Below are 22,734 nucleotides of genomic sequence, written 5' to 3' on the forward strand. Positions count from 1 at the left end.
GGGTTGCAACTGTTTTCTTGTGCTTTTTTACTTCCTTCTGTCCCATCATCCCAGATGATATGGGACACCCATCAGAACTTAAATTGAGCAACACATATTACCAAATATACGGTAACTTTGAAGTAAGTTATTACTTTTATTGAATTAACTGAACACTTGGGACTTAATGAGTTTTAAAATTGCATCATACAGTGAAGTATTTCACAGCTGTCTGAACATTACAAGCAACCCAGTAACAAATGCTATAAACGCAACTTGACCAGCGCCCTGTGCTGGCAGGGTCCACTCTCATCACCGGGCAGCACCACAGTACCGCTGGCCCAGGGTACGCCACCTTAGGGAATCGTTAGACATGTCTGCTAATGATAGAGACGGGATTTTATTATTTTCATCAAGGAACAAACTTGTGCTTCAGTAAAAAGAGTTTGAAACTTTTTTTTCTTTACAGTTTATTTTCCTTTAAAAACCTATAAAATACTTTGCTTAATATGAGGTTGTAAATGAAGTGAGGATTTAAGATCTAGATGTCACGAATTAAGATATTTAGACTGAGAACATTATTGCCGGTCTTAGGTTCTTTTATTCATTCTTTTACTTCTGAAAGTTCTTTTCAGAACCAAAATATGCAATAAAGTAAGGAGTCCAGCTTTAGCTGAGCCAGGGATGCTATCTGTAGGCTTCCTAGTAATTGCTTCCACTAAAAGGAAAAAGTCCAAGGCCAGCAGGGACAGGGCTCTGTCGAGGCTCCTTTGGGCAGCAGACCGCTCTGCCACCAAGCTGCTCCAGGAAGCCAGGTGTGTGTCTGTGAGTGGGGGAGCTCACCACGGTCCAGGCCTGCTCACTGCTGCCCTTGCACAGCTGCAGTGTGTGCGGGAGCAACCCACAGTTCTCTGCAGTCAGAGAAGTACTGAAGATCAAAGGTCTGAATTTTAGAAACTGGACATTTTACAAAATGGGATGTGACTAGTTGTTAGTTATGTGTCGGTGACCACAGTTCTTGAGTCGGAGTGGCATGTGAAACCACCAGCCACATTTCTAAGCTAATCTCCATTCTCACCGCTGGTGAAAGTTAAACTGAGGCAAATTCATTTTATTTTTAATTTTTAAAAAATGAAATTGCCAATTACTAGGAGAAATAAACCATGTGGCACATTTGAAAAGTAGGTAGATAAATGTTGGAGAAATGGCAGCTGAGCTTCCTGTCTCTAAACAGCCCCTCTCACTCCTGCATCTCAGGGGCTTCCAGACTTTGAGATCTTAGAAGTGTGACAGAAATCTGGGGCTTCAACAAGTCCTACCAACTTTTTATTTTACCAAACAGGAGTTGTATAAAACCCAAACACCATATACTCTCAGGATCATTTAGTAAAAGAGCCTTTAGCCTGGCAGGTGGCAAGGCCATGCCCGGCCCTGCACACACTTACCTTCACCCATGTTCCAGCCTTGACTTTAACTTTCCTCTGCTGCATGAGAGTCAACGCTTCTCTTTGCTTCACTTAGGAATTACTGGTTTGGGTCAAAGATAAATCACCTTCAGGGAAAAGGAAGTACAGCCAATAGAAAACGGGAAAGAGGATCATAATCTGTGTGATAGTTTTAACGCAATAAATTAGGAAGAGTTGGTTTCCTTGTTTCCCTGCTAGGAGGGATGTATGACGCTCCATATTAGATCAGCTTGGGCCATTCTGGTTTAATGATTAATTTACTTTACTTGTAAAAGAACTATGGTTTTTGCATCTCTACTCCTCTGTTCCCAGGAGAGTCAATGGTCTTTTCTTTGTTTTTCCATGTGTCTTTTGTGTCAACTAATAAACACAGGGTTCATCTCTGTACAAGTAAGAATACATACCCTGGGACTTTCTCTTCCCATAAATAGGCTTTAAAGTACCATTCACACATTCCTAACAAATCAGCCACCACAAGATGATGTGGTGCTACCACACAGGTACACCCACAGTCAAGTGTCAGAGAGGGCGCCGGAGCTGTCTGGGGAGGACAGGCTAGTCCCTCACACTTAGGCAAATCTTGGGAACTCAGATCAAAGAGGGCTGGAGAGGCCACTGGAGCTGTCACACTAAGTCCTACCAGCAGTGTGTACAGAAAGCCCAGGTTGCCCAGAGCCGGTGGCTGGTCCTTGAATGCCTCTGATCCTTATCTGGGAATTCTGCTAGCATATGTCATGTAATTGAGGCATGGTCTTTTATTGCTGCAATTAAAACTTCTCATGCATTATGTTATCTCCACCCCAGCTAAAGCCAGGGCCATTGTTTGAAAGGCAGGTCAGCGATCTGTCAGGTGCTGCACCGGCTACAGGGGCCACGGCTCCCACCCTCCAGCCTGGGACTCCGCTGGCTTTTCATTTCCATCTTACCAAACACCATAATGGTCTTGAAGTTTGTTCAGTCCTTTGACTTCCTTTATCACATAGAGATGGCAAACATTCTGTTGCTAACTTCAAGTGGCTCCAACCAGCAAGACTGGAAGGATATTAAACCAGTAAAAGCTTATCACCTGATTCATTGATATGCTGTAAATTCCAGGCTTTTCATTTTGCTTTTGAGGGCAGCCATAAGTCAACACATTAGTAAGCAATTTGCTGACATCAAGATGGATCACTCAGGACAGCCTCCTGAGCAGACAGAGTTCACCTGGAATTCTGCTAGTAATTTTTTTTTTTAATGTTTAGCCAGTATGTTATTTGTAAATGACCAGTAATTGCTTTACATATCAATGGCCCCCCAACTCTTGGTTACTTAATTTATCAAATGTCTGAAATAGAAGACTGAAAAAGAAAAACATATTCTTTTTAAAATTGAACATTTTGTGTTCTTATCTGTTTGTGTGGAATTCGTGATGTTGACCATAGTTTAAAACCCACTTGTCGGTTTCTTTTTTTTTCCCCCCCTTTGGACACTTATTTCCATTTCAATTACTAAGGTCATCTCACCACAAGAAAAGTGAGAAAATAAAGGAAGAGAGAACGTTGAACACCTAAGGATCTATATTTCAGAAATGTTTCACAGTAGCCATCCTTGCAAAATTGCCTTGAGTGACTACAATAGTGGCCAGCCAATATACCTTGATGTTTAAAAATACTTTCTGGAACCCAGAGCCTTGCACATACTGATAAGCATGCCCTGCCACTGAGATGCACCCTAGACCCCAAAACATCACGCTTGCTAGCTCTCAAATACTTGGGGCTACAACAAGAGTCGTATCAGACCACTTTCAGGAGCACATCATAAACACATGCCAAAGGACTTTGAGTATATTTAATAACAAGCTAGCACCAATGTTTCTGTTAATAACCTAAATTTTTAAAAAAATTCTGACACCAGAAGTAACTTCAAAATCACCAAAGGCTCGCATCACTCCTTTCTCTCCCCCCAAGAAGGAATTCTATTGCAGTCCTTGCAGATACATACGTCCCTCTGGGGCATATATTTGTCCCTATTTTGAATCCATCGCAAATCTGAAGTCAGAATATTTCATTGAATGCTAAGGGCCTTACACAGAGGACCCAGGTGCTTCCCTGCATCTGAAGGGCACATTTGAGAAGGACACACGCAGAGGAGGACACCCTCCAGCAGGCGAAGGGACCAGAGGGTACTGAGAGCCAAGAAGAGAAAATGCACCTCCAGCCGAGCACCAGGGTGCCTGTGGGGGACTCCCACGGCGGTCCCAGGAGTGGCGTGAGGGAGACGGAGACCAGACGGGCGTTCAAGAGCTGGCTCACGAGCCCACCTCCCAGGACCGGGGCGGGAGGTCTGGAGTAGAGCATCACGCTCACGCAGAGAAGTGATGGCAGCCTGCAAAGAGGCAGCCCTGGGAAGCACGGCGGATGGCCAGGGCAGCGCTGGGGCCACCTAGCCCTGGCCCTGTGCCCTGCTTCCACCTGCCAGCCCCCTTTCAGAAGGCACCACTTCAGGTGGCGGGGCTGCCTGTCCTGCCACACGGAAGTGCTCCCTCGAGGAGTGACTGTGGTCACAGGCCTCGGGGCAGCAGCTCCGCAGCCCCCCAGCTCTTCTGAAGACCGGCTTAGCCTCGTGTCGTTCACCACGCAATACCTGTGACGGAGCCAAAGAGCAGCTTTTGACCACTACTGCATATAAAGGGAGGTTCTTTTTCTCATTTAAAAAAACGCCTTTAATTTCATAAGGGGGTGTAGGTGTTAAGTGTGAAGGTGTTCTTTGGTGAGGCGGACTCAGTGGTACTAGAGTATAAATTTACCCCACAGTGGAAAGTCCACCTGAAGTGCCCTCCTGGGCTGACGCAAGCCGCATTCTCAGTGAGGAGCTGACCAGGATTGGCTGCTCAGCGCAGCCACAGTCACCCGTACACAGACGGCTCAGGGAGAACTGGCTCTGCTGCCAGGTGCCTGCCTTGGCTGAGTCAGGAGAGGCAAGAACGTGTCGGTAAAAACACTGGAAACTGCAGGAAATAGTAAATGCCATGAGGACAGGCCAACCGGAAATCAAGGGTAAAGTGGGGAGTGTGGTGTTTTAAATGAGAGGAATGGAGATGAAACAGACACCGGGCCCCGCCCCAGCTCCCAGTGGATGTCCATGACCGGACCACAGCCAGGAGGCCACCCAGCCCACCTCCCAGGACCGGGGCGGGAGGTCTGGTGCTTCACTGGTGACTCTGGAAGCTGACCAGTGGGAACCCACGGTGACAACTGCGATGTGATCACACAGTTGCTGGGGGAGCAACCTAGGTAGCTCCCAGTTTGGGGAAGTGTTCAGGGGCAGACTGACCGGATTTGTTCATCAGCTGGACATGGGATTTGACGAAAAAGAGACACCTGTGGGTGACAACTGGGACCTGGACCAGAGCAACCTGAGTGTACTCTACGGAGAGAAGGAGAAGAGCAGGGAGAGGAGGAGGCTGAGGGGCTGGGCCGGGACTACCTTGGGCTTGCTGCAAGTCACTGTCCATTGGCAGTGGATGGACAACCTGGATGTAGGGAAGAGGATTCCAAGCCGTGGGAAGCTGCAGGGCAGGGCGATGGCAGGGGAGGAACAGAGAAGGTGGCATGTCTTGAGTCAGGAGACCAGCAGTGCTAGGGAGAGCAGATAGGTGGCTTATCCTGGAAGCCAGGCGAGGAACCTGGTCCCCAAGAGAGAAATGACCAGGAGTGCCGCGTGAGGAGCCTGTGTGCTCCCAGCCTCACCTCCCTGGTGAGGAGGAGCAGCCCAGGGAGGGAGGGCCTGGCGGCCTGTGTAGGAGGAGAGAGGTCCAGAGCCAGGAGGGGAGAGAGCAGTGGGCGGGTGCCCCATGGGGGCTGGAAGGAGGAGCACGGTCCAGGGCCGGGAAAACAAAATGCACGCGTAAAACTTTCTTTCTCCGGGGCCCCTCAAATTCTTGTGCTGTTTCTTATTTTCTTAATATTTAATGTTGTTCCAAGGAAAAGTTTTAACTCAGTATGGACTTTACCAGTTATCTTTAAACTGAATTATAAGCATAATTCAAACGTGGAACCACCAATATCACAGTTTGAATTCCTACCTTGTAATACAGCTGGTTCTGACCGGAGCAGCTGAAGGGCTAAGCAGACACTCGCCCTCGGTCCCTGGCGAGTGAGGCCTGGGGAAAGGGCACCCTGAGGCTGGCTCCCCTGTTCCTCCAGAGCATCGTTTCCCATGAAGTGGCTGTGATGCCCTCACTTGCTGTGAGGATGTGTCGGCCCTGCCAGTCACCAGAGCTGAGAAGGGAAGGGAACGTGGGACAGAAGTCTGAAGCCCGGGACACCACTACAGTAGAAGGCAGCCTGCCACAGGGCCCCGGAGGGAGCAGCAGAAGCCACACCTTGGAAAAGACGAAGTAGGGAGCACAGAATCGTGTGTGTACCAAACGAGAACCACGTGCAGGATCAGAGGCAAAAGGAACACCGTTTTACACCGACCGACCCGGCTTCCTCCAAATGCCTTCATTAAGGCAAGTGCTAAAGGATGCGTTCCATAGAGAGAATGCCTGGATGAGAGGCTGAGGCCCTCGTGGTGGAAAACAGGAGCTCATGTGGATGCTGATTCTGCCCAGTGCAAACAGTGGCGCCCACCCGTTGAAGAAGAGGAATAAGGCAGGAGAGGGCCTGGAGTTCGAGTGCCCCAAGGTCCCGCACTGTCTCAGAGGCCGCAGTTTCTGAGACGCTGTGTGATTGTAAGTATGCATTTCTAGGGTGACACAACAAAAATAGAAACAGGCTTCATCTTCAAGGTGATAGAGAAAAAAGGGCGCAAAAAAATTTTAATTTAAGAGGAGAGAGGAACCAATGGCAGGACAAAGAAAACAGGACAGGTGGAGAGCGGTGAGCTTGCCGGCAGGTACGCACCCTGTTACCTGCAGACGGAACCGTGCCACGGCTGGGCTGTCTCCCTGCAGCAGTGCGGGTTCTGGCGGCAGCTGCCCTGGGCACTCTGCTGCACCACAGCCTCAGAGACCTGCCTGTGTGGCCAGGGACTCAGCTGCACGGCCGGCCATCCCGTCAGGAGGAACATCCGGGGCCCAGCGGAGCAGAGGCCAGCGTCCAGTAGTGACTCTGTGCTGTGGACGGAGAGCAGAGCTGGTGTCCACGGTCTTGCCCTCTAAGGCAGGGTCCTCCTGCCACTTGCATTAGGTTTCACCTTCTTTCAAAGGAGCCACTGGTGTGACCCCAGCAAGCTCTCACAAATGACATCAATGGCCACCCTTCAACAACCCAGCCTGAAACTGTACACTTTCCTGTGACATGAAGGGTCTGGTACAGGTAGCCACAGGCCACCCCACTCGAAGTGCTGGTGCACAGTCCTCGGTGGGTGACAGGAATGTGAAACACCCACGCAGCTCATGGCCGAGCAGATGTCAACGTATGTTTTGGTGGTGCTGATAGAACAAAAGTTAAAATTGATTTTAGGAGCTTTTTTAAGGTGATTACTCGAAACTTTTAAGAGTGCATGTGGCTGGGCTGTACTCCTTTGGTCAGTGGTCAAGGGCACCTCCTGAGCCATGCCATTAGAAAGTCCTCAAAATAATTGTATCATTGCTTCTATCAATCAGTCCACACAGGTTTTTAGACGAGTGTGCGATATACCTCTGAGATGAGGAGAGAGAATAAAGTCAGGTGCAGTCCAGGCCCCAAGCCGTGAATGCTGCCACTCACTCCCGGGGACTCTGCAGCCTCCGCTCCTTGCTTTCCTCCTACTCGGGGAATCGCAGTCTTCACAACTTAATTGAAGTCCAGGAACTGCTCACGCTCCCCAGCCCACCTGAGGACCAGTTTTGGACTCAGAGCCTTTTGTGATCACAGCATCACTAATCCACCCAGGCATTTCTTCTAATGTGTGTTCCTAGGAAATCGTAGAGGGTTTGTGGGAGACCCACTAGGGCAGGCCACGAGGGCAAACCTGTACCACTCTGTAAGCACAAGAGTAACAGAATCAGCCTCCATCCTCAAACCGACTGGAGGTGGCATCCCCCCGAGAGAAGGGCATATACACAAGGGTTGAACCTTTGTAATTTGGAAGGTTATACCCAGCCACACCTTGCTGTGTATTTGGAGCTGCTTTGTCTGCCTGGCCCAGAATTGGGAGAGAGGAAGTCACCTGTGAATCTGTGTGACATCTGCATGATCCTGAGCTCTGATCCTATGAACTAGCTGCACAAAACCTGCACTCGTTTTGCATCATCCTATGACTCCTGTTTATCGCCATGAGGAGGTAACAGCATGCCCTGCCACAACCACCCAGCGGTCCTCCAGTCGAGCCTTTCTGTCCTTAGACTGCTGTGCTTTTCTAGATCTTTTTATATCAAAGTGTATCACCTTATCAAAGAAGTGGGCTTGGAAGCCACTCCAGAATGCCGGAAGGACAGGACTTTCAGAGCAAGCTTCCTGTAGTCTGGGGACAGAACTGCCGCCTCTGTCCCAGTGCTGGCAGTGAGTGCTGCAGGCTGCTGTGGGAGTCGACCCCTGTGCCCGAGAGGCTGCTTAAGGGCCTCAGGTAGGGAGTGCTTTGAAACCTCGAGTTCAGAGCCAATGAGAAAAGCAGGGTGAAGTCAGTCAAACGAAGGCCACCATCTTTCTCTTGGATTCTGTGTTCTTATGTCACACTAAATTCACCTAAATGCAACCTCTGTGAGGAGATGGCTGGCAAGCAGAGCGGTATGAACCAGCTCTGCTGGTGCCAGGAGTTGTGGCTTAGAGTAAATGGTGCCAGAGCACGATGACAATGTGACCTAATTTTGTAAAATCCTATTTCCTGTCTCCTACTTTTAATTTCAAATGCATTCTTTGCTTCTTTGCTAGAGTTTACAACCAAATAAACTATAGGGGAAGAAAATATATTTCCCCCCTACCCTCCTACATTCTTCACCTGGAAGTCTGGTAAATTAGAATAACAAGACAGATGACCAAGAGACACATACCCCTTTATGAATCTCATGTGACATGGGCGCCTTCTTGAGGACGTGAAGTCCTGAGCAAACAGCTAAACTCGGGGGTTTTGCTAGGATAGATGAGACTGGAAAGTAGAAGGGAAAATGGCAGGGCAGAGGATGGAAAAACTTGGCAAGGCCTGTCCTCCAGGTACACGGAGCCCTCACAGGAGGGCACTCACCCTACCGCAGGGGAGGGGCAGGGGTCAGAGTTCTCCTGGACTTGCTGATTCTCCTTCACGAAGGAACGCGCCTTCTTTCAACTGTTGAGCGTGTCGAGGTGCTGCAGCATCTCCGAGGTGTGTCCTGACCCCATCACGACATTTTTAGTCATCTGTCCAGAACGAGTGCCAGGATTTATAGTTACTGCCCAAAAAAGCATTGCTCAGACACAGACTTGAGGCAAGTTAGTCAACAGGTGGTCAGGACTCCAGGAAGCTCCTCCCCTCGGCCTGCAGTCTCTTAGGCAGCCTCTCCCCGTCCCCAGTTCATAGAGATCAGTCACCGCATCCTGTGCTCCTACGACACCAACATAGAAGAACTCTTCTCAGAAATCGATCACTGCTTGGCTGTGAACCGAAGCATTCTTCAGCAGTTGGATGAAAAGTGCGGGCAAGAGCTCACAGAAGAGGACTGGGAGAAGATCCAAGTGCAGGTAGGCTTTGGACTGCCTAGTGACCCCTGAAGGAGTGGACTGAGGCACGGGTGAGTAAGAGGGCGAGAGGAGCTCTGCAGGGGTCCTTGGAGGACTCAGGAGCCCGGGAGGCCTGCCCTAGCTGGACCTGCACCCATACGGGACGGTAGGCCTTTATGAGCCAGGTAGTGGCTGCCAGGGTCCCTTCATGGTGAAATCGCTTAGATGTCGTCTGGCTGATGTGTTTGCTGAGCAACCAGAACTCTTCCTAAAGGTCTTCTGGGACTCCCCCCCCCCATCCTCTCCTGCACCCACAGAACCTAGGGACAGAGAGAAAAGGCCTCCCATGACTCAAAGCCATGGGGGGAAACAACACATCCTAAGCGTAGGGAGATTTAGTGGTTACAAAGACCCAAGTATTGTGAACATTTCTATTTTTATTGTCTAATTAGAAGGAGCCATGTTATTATATCATTAATGCTCAGTATTTTACAAAGTAATTTTGTTTTAAAACTGCTCGTTACAAGTGGGTTACTATCTCTCCCATTTCACGTGTGTGTGTGTGCACGCGCACGCTCGCACACGTGTGCCTATAATTTGTCATCTGACAGAGTGAACTTGGTCCTTTAGAAGATTCACTCCCGGTCTCTGGGTCTGTGCATCTAGCCTGATGGGACTAACTACCTCCCAGGACAAACCTGTCCACCCTGTGTTGCAGGCTGCTCATCGGGAGATCTGCGAGTGCTCCATCTGCCTGACCCCGCTCTCCCTTGATGCACAAGCAGCCGTGGGGACGAGCAGCCACCCGTGTCCCCGTCCCCGGGCCACAGTCCTCCTGTCCTGTGCGCACCTGTTCCACCATACCTGCCTGCAGGCTCTGGAGGAGTTCTCCGTGGGGGATCATTCCCCCTTCCACGTGTGTCCTCTCTGCCGCTCCTGCTACCAAAAGAAAATTCTTGAATGTTGAAAAGTTGTATAGTTCTGAGGAGAAAACTTAAGAACTGTATTGAGTTTTGAGTTAAATACTACAGGGCCATTTCTAACCCAGTGACAACTCTTGGTAATTATAGAGAAGAAATATAATAACTATATTGCAAAACCTGCCAACCAACCTATCTAGTTTTAGCCTTTATTTATTTTAAAAAATGTCAGATTCCTTAGTTTAATCTCTTGAAATAAAATGAGGAATTCTAAAGTACAGTTAGTGTCTGACCAAGATGTTTTCCACCAACACACACCTTACAGTCTGTTGGTCCTAAACTTACTTTGTAATAATCATTTTATTCTGGGTAATAGGTTGCTGTTGTAGTTGAGAACTTTGTGTAAAGCAATAAAATAAAAACATTCCATGTTACTCGATAGAGTAAGTCATACTTTAGTGACAGAACAGCACAGACTACTGTAGCCCCGACATAAGATGACCAAGCAGCCCCACTGACAGTTGTCTCTGAGGTGGAGACTGGCTGCAGCGCCCTCCTGGCTCCCTGCACAGCATCCCGCATGCTTCAGATCACCACTGTAAATCCCGCCAGGGAAGAATAACCAGGAAAGTCTTCACGTGGTCAGTACAGATGTTATTCTGAATATTTTTGATCCAGATTGGCTGAATCCACAGACGCAGACCCCGTGGATAGGGGCTGGTTATTTACAGTGGCCAGTTAGAGTGGCATTGCACAGAAGAGACCCCACCCAGTTCCTGCCAGCAGAGCAGTGGGGCAGGCCAAGGGCCCACCCGTCAGGCCTGCCAGCGCTGCGGCTCCTTGACAGCACCCCTGGTAGATCTGCTTATCTGCTTGAAGAAGACAGACCAGGCCGATAGGTGGGGTCTATGTGCAGAAGTAGCACAGTCTGGCCCAAGGGTGGCAGAGGGGCAGGCTGCCAAGCACGTGACATGCCAGGTTCCAAACTAACCCAGAGAAGTGACCATCCATATTTCTATTTATTTTCATCTCAGCATTTTTTACTTTTGGTACATATAATTATGGGGAATAATGGGTTTCACTGGGGCACATTCATACTCTGGCATGGTTTTTTTTATTTATATGTGAATAAATGTGCATGTTAGGGTTTGCTCAAACCCTTTATTATGATGGGTATATGACATTACAAAATCTAGAGACTGATCTGGAGAATGCTTTGTACAATTAGCAGGGGGGATGCCACATCGCAGAGCCTTCACTCAGAAGGCTCAAGCAGCAGATGTGTCTCCGGCTCTGACAGGCAGGGCACTGTCCTGCAGCGAGGCCATGGGCAGTGACTGCACTGCCCTGACTCGGAACCTGCACAGAGCACCGGTGACAGCGAGCCCACTCCTGCTTTGGCTGGTGGTCTGTTTCTGTTCTTTGCAACCAAGTGCCCCCTGGTGCTACTTGCAGGCAACAGGTCCTCAGGAAAGTCAATGGGGACAGAAGTTCTGGCATTGGTCATGGGACCCCATCAGGGATGAGTACTGAGGGATTGGTCTCAGGCACCCTGTGACAGTAAAGACCAAGTAGGTGATTATGGAAAAATGGCCTTCTGGGATGGCAAGCCTGTGAGGCGTGGAAACAACTGCAGCACAGGGGGAGGAAGCTCTTCCACAGACAATCTGAGCATAACGCTTTTGGGTCCACACACGAGGACATGCAAACCTTTACACTGCCACATCACTGTCCCATTAGGTCTCCCGGATGGAAACTGGAGCACTGGTTGAGAAAGAAATAAGAGTTAGCGGGAGGGTTCAGAGGACGCGAGGCTGTGTCCCGGGTCTCCCTGTGCTTCCTTGCCAGGCAGAGCAGTCCCTTAGCAGGCGCTAGCCCCCTGGGTCACCTTGTAAGATGAAGCCGATTCTCCTCCTGCCTTCTCCTCACACCTCCCTTCTGTCTTTAATCCTCATAATTAAGAGCCTGGCATGCTCTGGGTTGGAGGCAATTACAAAACCACCATCAAGTGCAGGAGAAAATACTTGAGAGACTAGTGGAGCTGGAGGCATTTATAACAATTAAGGTTACAACCCACAATGAGGATATAACTGTCATGAATCTTTATGAACCAAAAAAAAAAACATAACTGTACAGTGCTTGAATCAAAAATGGGTTGCCAAGAGAAACTGTCAGAAAAAGGAATTAACTCACTTGTCAAACCATAAACAGATCAAGAAAACAAAATGTCTGACAAGAGTGCATTGTATGCATCTCCACACAAATGTTGACTGGGTATCTGGGTCATTTACGTGTCTTCACTAATATGAATAAAATTGCTGTGAATACTCATGTATACATAAAAAAAGAAAAACTAGAGGGTCTTTTTAAGGATGCTGGGAATATCTGTGAAAGTTGGCCACATACTAGACCACGAAGAAGCCCTCAAAGGAGAAAGGTTAAAAGGGATGAGACCGTGTTAGACTGTCATCACATGCCTTTGAATGTGCTGCCCGCGGGCTCCTCCATCCCTGGCCTCCAGTGGGCCCATGGACTCACCAGACCTTGACTCCAGGCTTGGCCCTGGACCTGTCTGACCCACGGGATGCTGGAGATGGCGCATACTCTTCTCCCTGCCTCAGGCCGCAGCTGATCTGGGGTGAGCCCGGAGAAGACCCAGTTCCAATCAAGAAATTGCCTGGCAGAGACATGAAACGCCCTCTGGGTACAAGGCCATCTTTGGGAAAGACCAGAGAGGACTTTGAGGGAGGAGGGGGACCATACAGAAGACAAGAGTTGGGCAGAGCAGGGGATGGGACACTCTTCCCACAGGCTCGGCTCATGACACTGCAGCTGAGAGCCGCCCTGCTGCTGTGCAGCATGGAGGGGAGAAGAGTCGCTGGTGCAGGTGGCAGTTGACACACCCTGCCACTCCTCCCCAGAGGGGTCTAGCCACGCAATGGTCCATCATGGAAAGACATGAGCCTATGACTGCGCTGTAGCCTGGAGTGATGAAGGTGTTCTGGGATCTGATGGCGGTGATGGCTGTACAACCCTGTGTCCATATTTAATGCCATGAATTATACGCTTCAAAAGAGTGGGTTTCATGGTAGGAGAATTCTCTCTCACTGTTAGGGTAAACATGGGTAAATACATATTTTTAAATCTTGCAGTGGGGAAGGCCTAAGTATGACACAAGAAATTCATAGGATATGCAAATTTTGACATCAAGATTTATAAAGTCTTCATTCAGAAAAACATTGTGAACAAGTTAAAAAAAAACTGAAAAATTAGGATAGCACTTATGATACACCAGAAAGACAAATAGTATCCATAATATATTTTCATAAATAAGGAAATTATGAAATACCAGAAGAAAAATGGGTTTAGTGTGTTTAATGATAATTCACAAGAACAGAAATAACAAGAGTTTCTCTAGTATTCAAAGTATCTGCCCTCACAAGATATTAAAAAATGCAAAGCAAAGCAATGAAATGTTTGCCTGGAGTGGCCACTAGTGTAGAAGGACTGGTGAGGCCTGTGCCAGTCACAGAGCACACTCTCCACACTGCTGCAGCAAGTGCGGGGGTCCATTCTGGAGGCTGTTCAGAACTGCCACGCTCTCTGATCCAGGACTTCTGCTTCCAGAAAGTCATTCTGGGGAGGTATCAGCAACCCAGATGTGTGCAGCAAGGTGGGTCGGTCATCAGGAGGTTATCACACACAGCCACGCAGCACAGGACAAGCCCGCCTCTCCTGGAATGGAAGGATCCAGGAAGACAGGAAGTCACAGGTGACGCAATCCTGGGCAACCACGCGGAATCACCATGGCCCCACACAAACACTGGAGTTTAAGATGGAATGAAATTAATCAGGGGAAACGTGTTTGTGATCCAGTATTGTGCCTTCTGCAGAGTTGGACATGGTTGACATTTCCAGGACAAAGCCACACAAGAAAACTATGATTAATGTCTGACACGTGAGACTTGAAGCTTGGCCAGGTGAGACGTGATGAAGATATAGAACTGAGACTCAAAACTGATTTCCTGCTCATGACAGTCTTTTAACCTACCCAACATCAATCCAAAATCCTCTTTGGAGTTGAAGAAACTCTGATTTTTTTTTATTTTTTTTTTGGAAATTACACAAATGAAAGTGTCCATAAGGATAACAGAGGGCATTTTGAAGTCTCACATGAACTAGACAAAGACCATATAACTTCTAAGGAAACAACCAGCTTCAGCTATTACTACACTGTTAAAAATTTTTAAATTTATATTTATGCTATAGACGATCTGCTACAACAAACTGGACATTTAACTTAAAAGTCAAGTCAATACAGAACATTTAAATAAATGACCAAAAGTAACAGCTAACACAAACCATGTGCCCAGGTGTACCTGGTGGGTATGGCAGACCAGTCCACTGCAGCAGGGCAGCCAGGGTCCTGGTGCGGAGGTTACACAACTTCACACAGACACAAGCCCCGCCCACCCTCCACCATGCAGGAGAGCCGAGGGTTTCCTCCCTTGGCAAGTGTGACACAGATCACTGTGGTTACTGTTTTCCAACCTGGACCACAACCCCAGGTGCCATCCTCACTAAACCGTGGGACAGACGAGGCTGTGCTGAGAAAGCTGATTCCAGGGAGGAGCCACCACTGCAGGGCCCCCTCTAGCATGGCGGTCATGGGAGTCTGCCAAGTCCATGCTGTTCTCAACCAGCAAGCAGCAGCAGCTTGAGGTTCCTGTCACAGCCTCCCCAGAGCACAGGACAGGAGACCCGGAAACCTGGGAGGCAGACAGTGGTGACAAGCTGAGTGGGGTCTTACTTTACTAGCTGTCAAAACAGTTTTCCTCCTTTCAAAGCACACTCGCCCGCACTAGTAAAGCTGGCCTGTCTCACAAGAGCCTCCAGCATCCTCAACAGGTCCCGCCCAAGACCGAGGTAATGATCCTTGAAAAATAATTGGGCCTTTTAGTACCTTGCTTCGGTTCTTGAAGGAACCCAAGATGACAGGGCTCTGCTGTCTGTCCATAGAGGGACTCCTGGGTGAAGTTTCCTTGGCTACAAAGTGGAAGGACAGGGCCTGCTTCCAGCATTGTTGTGGGGCTGAAGGAAGTTACATCTGTGTGTGAGTCCAGGTACACACGTGGGGCAGCACAGCAGCTGCACCTAGACCGAAGACACCGTGACAGCTGCCACTGACACCTTGTCATCACTGTTGGGGGTTAAAGGGGGTTCCTTTTGCAAGTACACACGAGATTGGTCTCATTTTATAATCACACCACAGACATTGATCTGCTGCATCTAAGTGAAAGGACATTCACTTGAGGGTCTCAGGCCAGAGACTGGCAACCCCTCAGCTCATGGACAGTGGGAGGAGAGGCGCCTCCAGAGACTGCCTGGTCTGAACATTCCAAACAAGCCAACAGGAGTTACCAAGAAACCGGGAAGGCTGGGGCTAAACTTGGACTGGCCACCATGGCCATCCAGTTCTCCAGCTCACTGTGGTCTTACACACCTTCAGCTCTCTGCACTGGGTTCCTTTATCTGTAAAATGGGGTATTTCCTATTTTACAGGGAGGTTCTGAGGGCATGTGAGCTCATGGGTTCTGCCCCAAAGCCCTGTTATACCAGCCCCGCCTCCAAGTCTTTGTGATAAGACTCCACAGTGAGAGTTAAAACAAAAGACAAAGGGAGCCACTCCAGCCTGCACCAAGGCAGAGCCAAGAGAGGGCCTGCCGAGACCCACGCACAGGAGCGCACGCAGAGGCAGCCAGCACTGGGGCTGGCAATGCTGCACTGTCCCTCCAGTATCCAGGCCCACTAGGGCCAGCTGCACCGCACACCTGGACTCCTAAGCTTTACTGTTAGTCACTTCACAGCAGCATTTCAAAGGAGAAGCCAAGACTTCATGACATTTACAAGCCTCTCACAACTGACGAAGCTTTCCCGAGACATGGCGTGTCTGAACCCGAACTGCCTCACCTCTGGCACAGGAGTCCTCTGCAGCCCCTCACAGCACCCGATGCCCAGACTGTCACATGACCCTTGCAGGCCCGACTTCCTCACGACCCTGACAAGCAGGGATGCGACACCAAGGCACACCCAACAGCCAGTGACTGCTGTCTGGTTTCCTAATCGGATTTTCCTGTTGTCTGGAAAAAGGACTTTTTCCTAATTCAGTCACCTAAATTGGAAGTTGAAGCTTCTCTTGACAGGCTGGTGGAATGTGGCCTGAGTGACCCCTATAAGACATGAACAGACCATCCAGTTCTGAAATCTCACCCATCATATTCACGAGTCTTCACCATTTCTGGTTTTAATTACATTTCTTGCAGTGTGACAAGTAATTTACATATACAGTACTTTTGGTATTTGTAACATTGAATTTTGCCTAAACAGTATTCGAAAGCCAGAGACCAAAACAAAAAAACAAAAAAGTCTTTACATTAGTTCTTCTTTCAAAGTAGACTCTAAAGTTGTTTTTCAAACTCAAGTTTACTATCCAGTACTAAATTGAGAAATTAACTTAGAGGTTCATGTCTAGTATTTAAAAAAAAATAACACTAGAACAAAACAGAAAACACCAGCATGCAGCACACACAGCCAAAGCACACACTGAGCATATGAACTGAGTTACTGAGTGAAGTGTGCTGCTCATAGTGGACAAGAACCCACAGAGCCCCTGTGCATTGCCAGTGAGCCAACAGAGGCTGGCAGCGTTTCCTCTGCAGGACTCTGGGTGAAGCTGGCTAGACCACGAGCAGGAGTGCTCAGTCCTAGGAAAGAAATTAAAGAAATCAAACAAATCTAATTAGCTTCAATAACTCAAAAAGAAAAAACATATGCTTTCAACTACTGGTGTTTCATTTTTGGGTTGAAACAAATTTACCTACTAAGAACTCTACAACAAAAAGAGAGTGACATTATCCACCTCTTCCTCTACTAGACATTTCACCAGAATAATTATTGCCCTTTGTAAAACTGAAATGGAATTTGCCTGTAAATAAGCTTTAGGCATGATGGAATAAAATACATAAACTTTAGTATTTGTAAACCAAATATTAAATTACTGTTTACAAAACTTTAATTTCTAAAACATTTTAAAAGTCACACAAACTATCTTATAGAAACAAAACAATTTACTAGTGTTTCCTAACATTGCTTTTTAAAGATTATACTAGTTTTTTAAAGTTCAAAAAGTTAGTATTGCATGTATGCTCTTCCTATGTGCATTAAATACTGTGCTAAACACAGGCAAGCACACAGGGGCTTGTAAACAATGGGACTCTGTGCCACAGGCCCACGAAGTCATTACTGAAGCTGCAAGGATAGTCTGCAGCACCTGGCAAAGCCAGGCAGGTGTGGCTGCTGCAAGCAGGGGCACACATGCCTCTGATACACATGAGAGGCAGAAGACCCACACTTCTTCCCTGCCCACTGACTAGTCCCTCAGCACAGCAATGTAAGAACCAGTGTGTGTTGTGTGTGCGCAATTTCACACGAAGTCTGGTTTAGAGCAAGTCTCTAAAACAGGACGTACATAAAGCTTCTTCAATATTAAATCTAAGAAATATCCCAGAAAATCACTAAAAACCAATACAAATGTTATAATTTACAAAATTTTTAACTGTAAGAATCACTTAAATATTATAGAACCAACTGACGATAAAAAGCTAAGTCCCCTTAAAAACCTTGTTAGGTATAACGCCTGATGACCTTTTAAAATGGGAACTAGGACTGGGGTTGCAGCTCAGTGGTGGAGCACTTGCCTAGCATGTGTGAGGCACTGGGTTCGATTCTCAGTATCACATATAAATAAATAAAATAAAGGTCTTTTGACAACTAAAAAATTACTTTAAAAAATAATAAAAAATAAAATGAAAACTAAAGGCAAGCAAGAATACCCCACTTGACTTAAGGCAGTCACTCGGGCACCCTGTCCATCTAGAATAGCAAAGTAGCTGCAGACTTGATGACCTCTGAGCACTCGGAGAACTGTCCTTCAGAGCCTGTTCACCTTCTATTCCTCCAACATTCAACTACAATAAAAGAAAGGCCCCTGAGCGTGACCATCCTCACCAGGACTCAGAACACGTGGCCTCGGCAAGCTGCCGTCCACTTGCGTGGTTCTCATACAAACCAGCATCCAGCGTATGTCCAGCAGAGCACCTGCATTCGACTACACCTCACTCCAGAGGAAGAGCCCTGTGTGTGTGACCACAGCAGAGCCTGGCAGGACTGTGGCTGTGCAACAGAACTCTGTATCTCACAGTCACAGGCACAGGGACCCCAGGGGAGCCACTCTTCCATTTAGAGCTCAGCCTGTCTCCACAGCAATGAAAGTACACCCAGCGAGTATCTGAGACTGAAAACCCAGTACACACAAGACCTGACTTGAGTTCTCAGACGGAAGAGACTTCCAGATGAAGAAGAAGTGGAGACAGACACTAAGAAGTTTAATATTTTACTACAAAAAGTTTTATACATCTTACAAATATCCAGGAACTCTCTTTTTTGGAAGTGCCTTGAAACTGGTTTAAGTTAAAGATGATTTTGGTATACTCCTGAGTTTTTTTCTGTACTCTCCTTACTTGATCTGCTCAAAATATGAATTCCAAGTTTCAGTAAAATCAAAGCTTGCAACTAATACTAAAATTGGGACAATTAACAGTGAAATCAGAAAGCAGCTGGTATTTATAATCTTCTAGGCATGTGGATCTTATGCTGAGAAATCCACCATTACTAGACTGGTGGTATATACTGAGTGTTGCTGAGAACCACAACTGAAAATGAATGTTTTTTTTTTTATTTTAAAACTAAGCTCATTGATATGAACTCAAAAAGCAATGTAGAGATATAAATAAAGGAGAAGTACACTCAGTGGAACTTATAAATATACAGTTTAAAGTTTCTTATTATTTTGGTAGTAAGTGGAAATACTGTTTTTCAAAAACATCTCCCTACCCCCAAAGAAAACTTTAAATTCAACAATTTGAAAAAAAAAAAATGACCTTTTACTTTTGTCTGAGCACAACCTAAAGCTACACACTGAGTGCATGTGACACATATCCACACAGCTGTGCAGGACTGACCTTGGTGCCAGTGGGCCAGCCATGTGCTTTGGCATGCACAGCCCTGGATCCCTCCTGGTGACAGCAACACAGAGCATCATGTTTGTGGTCTCAGTTGTGGACTGAAGAGTCAAGAGGCCATCCCAGCAACTACTGACCTGCCAGTGTCTGAATGACTGGCAAGTCCCGTGACGGTGCAAACCTATGCTTAACATGGAAACCACTAATCTTAGGAGTTCTGGGTGTTGAACTGGTAACTTTTGTAAGTTGGAAGTTTAAAATGGCATATACAAAAGTAGCAAAAGCCTGAAGAATATGAGGAGAGAAGGGGTTTCTCGCACTTAGCATTTACATTTTTCATAAATGTCACAGAAGCCAGGAAATTAAGTGATCTTTGAAAAAAATGCTTTAAAAAGTTTTAAATGTACATGTAGCATAAAAGGCAAAATCTAAGTTATGAGTGTATTCACCACTGGCAATTGTCACAAGAGGTAACTTGAGTTATATGCACATAAACTGTCCATTAATTACAATTACTTAGTACTTCCTCTGTAACAGCTTACTATACTGTACAACAGAAGGTATTCCTGTGGTGTCCACCAAGGCTCAAACTTTAAAAGAATTTAGTATTTTTCTCTTGGCTCAAAGTCTAATGAACTCTCTATAACATAAATCAGAAACTGTTTTTCTTTTAGTAAATAAAAATACAATTTGCAATTATTACAGCCCAATGCACCCACTGCTATGATGATTGGTACAAGCAGTTTCTACAAAACTTGAACCAGCTGTGGTGATGCACCCCTGTGATCCCAGCTCTCTGGAGGCCGAGGATGGCCTGGACAACACAGTGAGATACATCTCAAAAAGAAAAACAAAAACAAAACCACCCAGAATTTAGAAACTTCATTTTCTGAAGAAGCTTCACTTGGGGCCAACAGGGCCTTTTGAAGGCTTCTAAATAAAGCATTCAGTGGGGTTTGAGAGACTCTTCAGAAAGTATGGACATCTGCCCTTCCTCGCATGTTCACTCCAGGTGGGGACTTTTCATCTGGACAATGGCAAAGGTGTCTGCAGAAGAGTGTGCTTTTCCATAACATCACGAAAAACTTGTGTTTAACTAGAAACTATGGGGTACATCAGAAAGCTAAGTTTAAAAAATAAGATCAGTTATAGCCAGTTTCTTGGATAATGAAGAAAATGACACTGACAGGCCCAGTCCCTACACACAGACCAAAGTCGGTATGAAGTGCTCTGCGTTGACAGGAATGGCCTGAGTCTGGAGTCCCTGGGGCTCCTGATTGCAGAGTGGCACCCATTGCGGGTCTCACAGTGCCTTCTGGTGCCCATTTGCAGAAGGTTTGGTTGATTCTGAATCCCTTGAAGTATTTGATAAGTGAAGCTTATGAAGCCCTGCAGAAAAATTGAGAAAATGGTGAGAAACGATATATTGTTGAGGGGCTGGGCAAGGGGCTGGGGTTGTGGGGAGAGAATATTCCATTTTATTGTGGAAGTTGTATGTGCTGGCCAAATGCTTTCTAGGAATGAAGGATTTCTTCTCCCCACTGGCAGCTCACCCTGGGGATGACCGCAGCTGAAGACAGCTGCTGGAAGGAAGTCACACCCCCTTCCAGGATAGTCTGCCTCTAGTGACCGGCAGGCGTGAGGGGCCTCTTCTTACCTCAGTGGAGCTCTGAAGGGTCATCCAGAGTCATGACTCCCCACAGGGCCAGCAGAGGCTTCAAAGCTCAATTTCTCTTCACAGTCCTTCCATTCTCCCCTTCCCCTTCCCCCGTAAAGTCTCCTCTTGGCAAGCTCACTCCCATCACAGAGCATGCTTCCCAGAAGACCTGAATACACAAGCACACCTGGAACAGTGGTTCACACCTGCAATCCCAATGACTCAGGAGGCTGAGGCAGGAGGATGGCAAGTTCAAGGCCTGCCTCAGCAACTCAGTGAGACCCTAAACAACTAAGCAAGACCTTGTCTCAAAAGGAAAAATAAAAAAGGGCTGGGGATGTGTGTCTCTAAGTTCAACCCCCAGTATTCCTCCAAAATACACATGCACTTATGCACATGCAGGAAAATGTAGGGAAGGAAACACCAGAAATATTAAGCATGTAATTAAGAAGAAAACTAATAGGAAAAAATTACCAAAAGGGACAGAAAGAAGTAACAAAGGAACAAAACAAATATAAAAATACTTCATCACTCAAAGATATTTTATAAAATAAAAATCTTCATCTTTTTCAGTTACACTGACTTCCCTCTAGCATCCTGTGCTCTCACTTCCATACTGTGCCTCACATGTGAAACAACAGTGTGCCCTCACAGGAAGGAAAGGTGTAAGAAAACTCAAAAGAGTTCAGGTGGCACGAAAGCAAGAAATAATTTTCATGAAGCTCAGACCTTTTTGACACTTCAAAAATGAATGAAGAAAAGACTCTTTTACTCCTAAAATTCCAGATAGTAATCCTCCTTTTAGGCAGTTTACATCACTCTTAAACACTCAAATCTCAATTTTAAAAATTTCTGTCACCTGTTTATCTTAAGGAAAGAAAAAGTAAAGTTGAACTTATGTATGGCATTTGAATGGGAAGGAAAACAGGCTCCATCCAAGAAAAAACAGTTCTGGTCCCAGTAATGGCCAAACCACTGAGTGAGCAGGGAGGCCACGGGCACAGTGCAGGGCATGCATTCTGAAAACCTGCACGTCCCTTTTCTGTGGTCAGCTCCAGAAACAACCCCCCATTACCACCATCACCATATGTCCCAGGAGTTCTCTGAGATGGACACTGTTATTGCCAATGAACATAGGAGCAGAGGGGGAAGACTACAGGAAAATAAAAGGAAAAAAGGAGATAACTTTTAGAACCAAATTTTGCCTCTTTAAAAAAGTCACCCTTGAGTTCGGGGCTCATTCAAACACTGTAGGCACTTAAAGAGGACCTCCTTCTATGCCCAAATGGCCCCTGGAGAGCACCCCAAAGAGTAATGGAAAACACTTAAGAAGGAAACAGACTAGCTTTTGCAACGCAGAGTGGCCAACACGTTACAGCCCTTACCTCTGCGTGCCTACTAGAGGCCGCCTCGGCACAAAAGCAGCCAGAGCCCTCACTCAGCACCAGCTCACGGCCTCAGCCAGCCAGTGACCAGTGGGGTTCTCCTGAGCAAAGAAGTACACCTTAAGTTCGACTCCAGGCAGCTGACTGAGAGGCTCTATGAGTCCCACTTCATTTGCAGTTTTCATCTGGCCAGCATTATGAAACCTAGGCATTAACACTCATAAATTACCTGGTGCTCTGGCTGATAGTAGATGTAGCTATTTCCTTTCTGCCAGTACTTCAGTCAGTCACCCCTCACAGGGCACATTCAAAGAAAAATGCACATGGACTGGTAGGCTGAGATCATTTTTTCCTCCCAAAGGTCACCAGGTTGGTGGTGTAAGCAGCTTTACTGCTGCTCATGTGGTTAAGTTACCTGAGAGTTGGACCTTAATGAATCAATCAATATCTTGCCTTTGAAAGAGCTAAACCACAGTGTAATATGGAGTATAAACATTCAAATAGTGTCAACTTGGGAAAATGAGCTAATGCCAGGATTCTCTATACAATAAATTGCCGTTTCCCTTCTTCTGTCTTAAAACTACATACTTCAAACCCAAGATAGCTTATATTGTCCTGGTTGTCCTAAAATATAAAACTTGAAGTATGC

At 46.9% G+C, this 22,734-nt stretch overlaps 2 protein-coding genes across 23 annotated transcripts in view; one reads left to right on the plus strand and one right to left on the minus strand.

The window, feature by feature from the left end:
- Positions 1-10,397, plus strand: part of Rnf32 (ring finger protein 32) — a 34,993-nt gene extending 24,596 nt beyond the window's left edge. For all 4 annotated transcript variants that reach the window (XM_046455167.2, XM_058582870.1, XM_058582869.1 and 1 more), the window contains exons 8-9: positions 8,897-9,064; positions 9,762-10,397. In XM_046455167.2, coding sequence (XP_046311123.1) covers positions 8,897-9,064; positions 9,762-10,010 — 417 coding nt within the window. In that variant the 3' untranslated portion in view covers positions 10,011-10,397. The remainder of the gene's footprint in view (positions 1-8,896; positions 9,065-9,761) is intronic.
- Positions 6,235-22,734, minus strand: part of Lmbr1 (limb development membrane protein 1) — a 160,039-nt gene continuing 143,539 nt past the window's right edge. For 5 of the 19 annotated variants that reach the window (XM_058582859.1, XM_046455155.2, XM_058582865.1 and 2 more), the window contains 2 exons: positions 12,502-12,640; positions 6,235-11,727 (listed from right to left, as the gene is read on the minus strand). In XM_058582859.1, coding sequence (XP_058438842.1) covers positions 11,700-11,727; positions 12,502-12,640 — 167 coding nt within the window. In that variant the 3' untranslated portion in view covers positions 6,235-11,699. Of the gene's footprint in view, positions 11,728-12,501; positions 12,641-13,323; positions 20,870-22,734 lie in introns of those variants that run through there. The other 14 variants (XR_009227881.1, XM_058582863.1, XM_046455159.2 and 11 more) reach the window with 11 other exon arrangements.

The sequence above is a fragment of the Marmota monax genome, unplaced genomic scaffold (genome assembly GCF_021218885.2).
Source record: "Marmota monax isolate L192 unplaced genomic scaffold, Marmota_monax_Labrador192_F-V1.1 WCK01_AAM20220418_F8-fsc00226, whole genome shotgun sequence".
NCBI classification, from domain to species: domain Eukaryota; kingdom Metazoa; phylum Chordata; class Mammalia; order Rodentia; family Sciuridae; genus Marmota; species Marmota monax.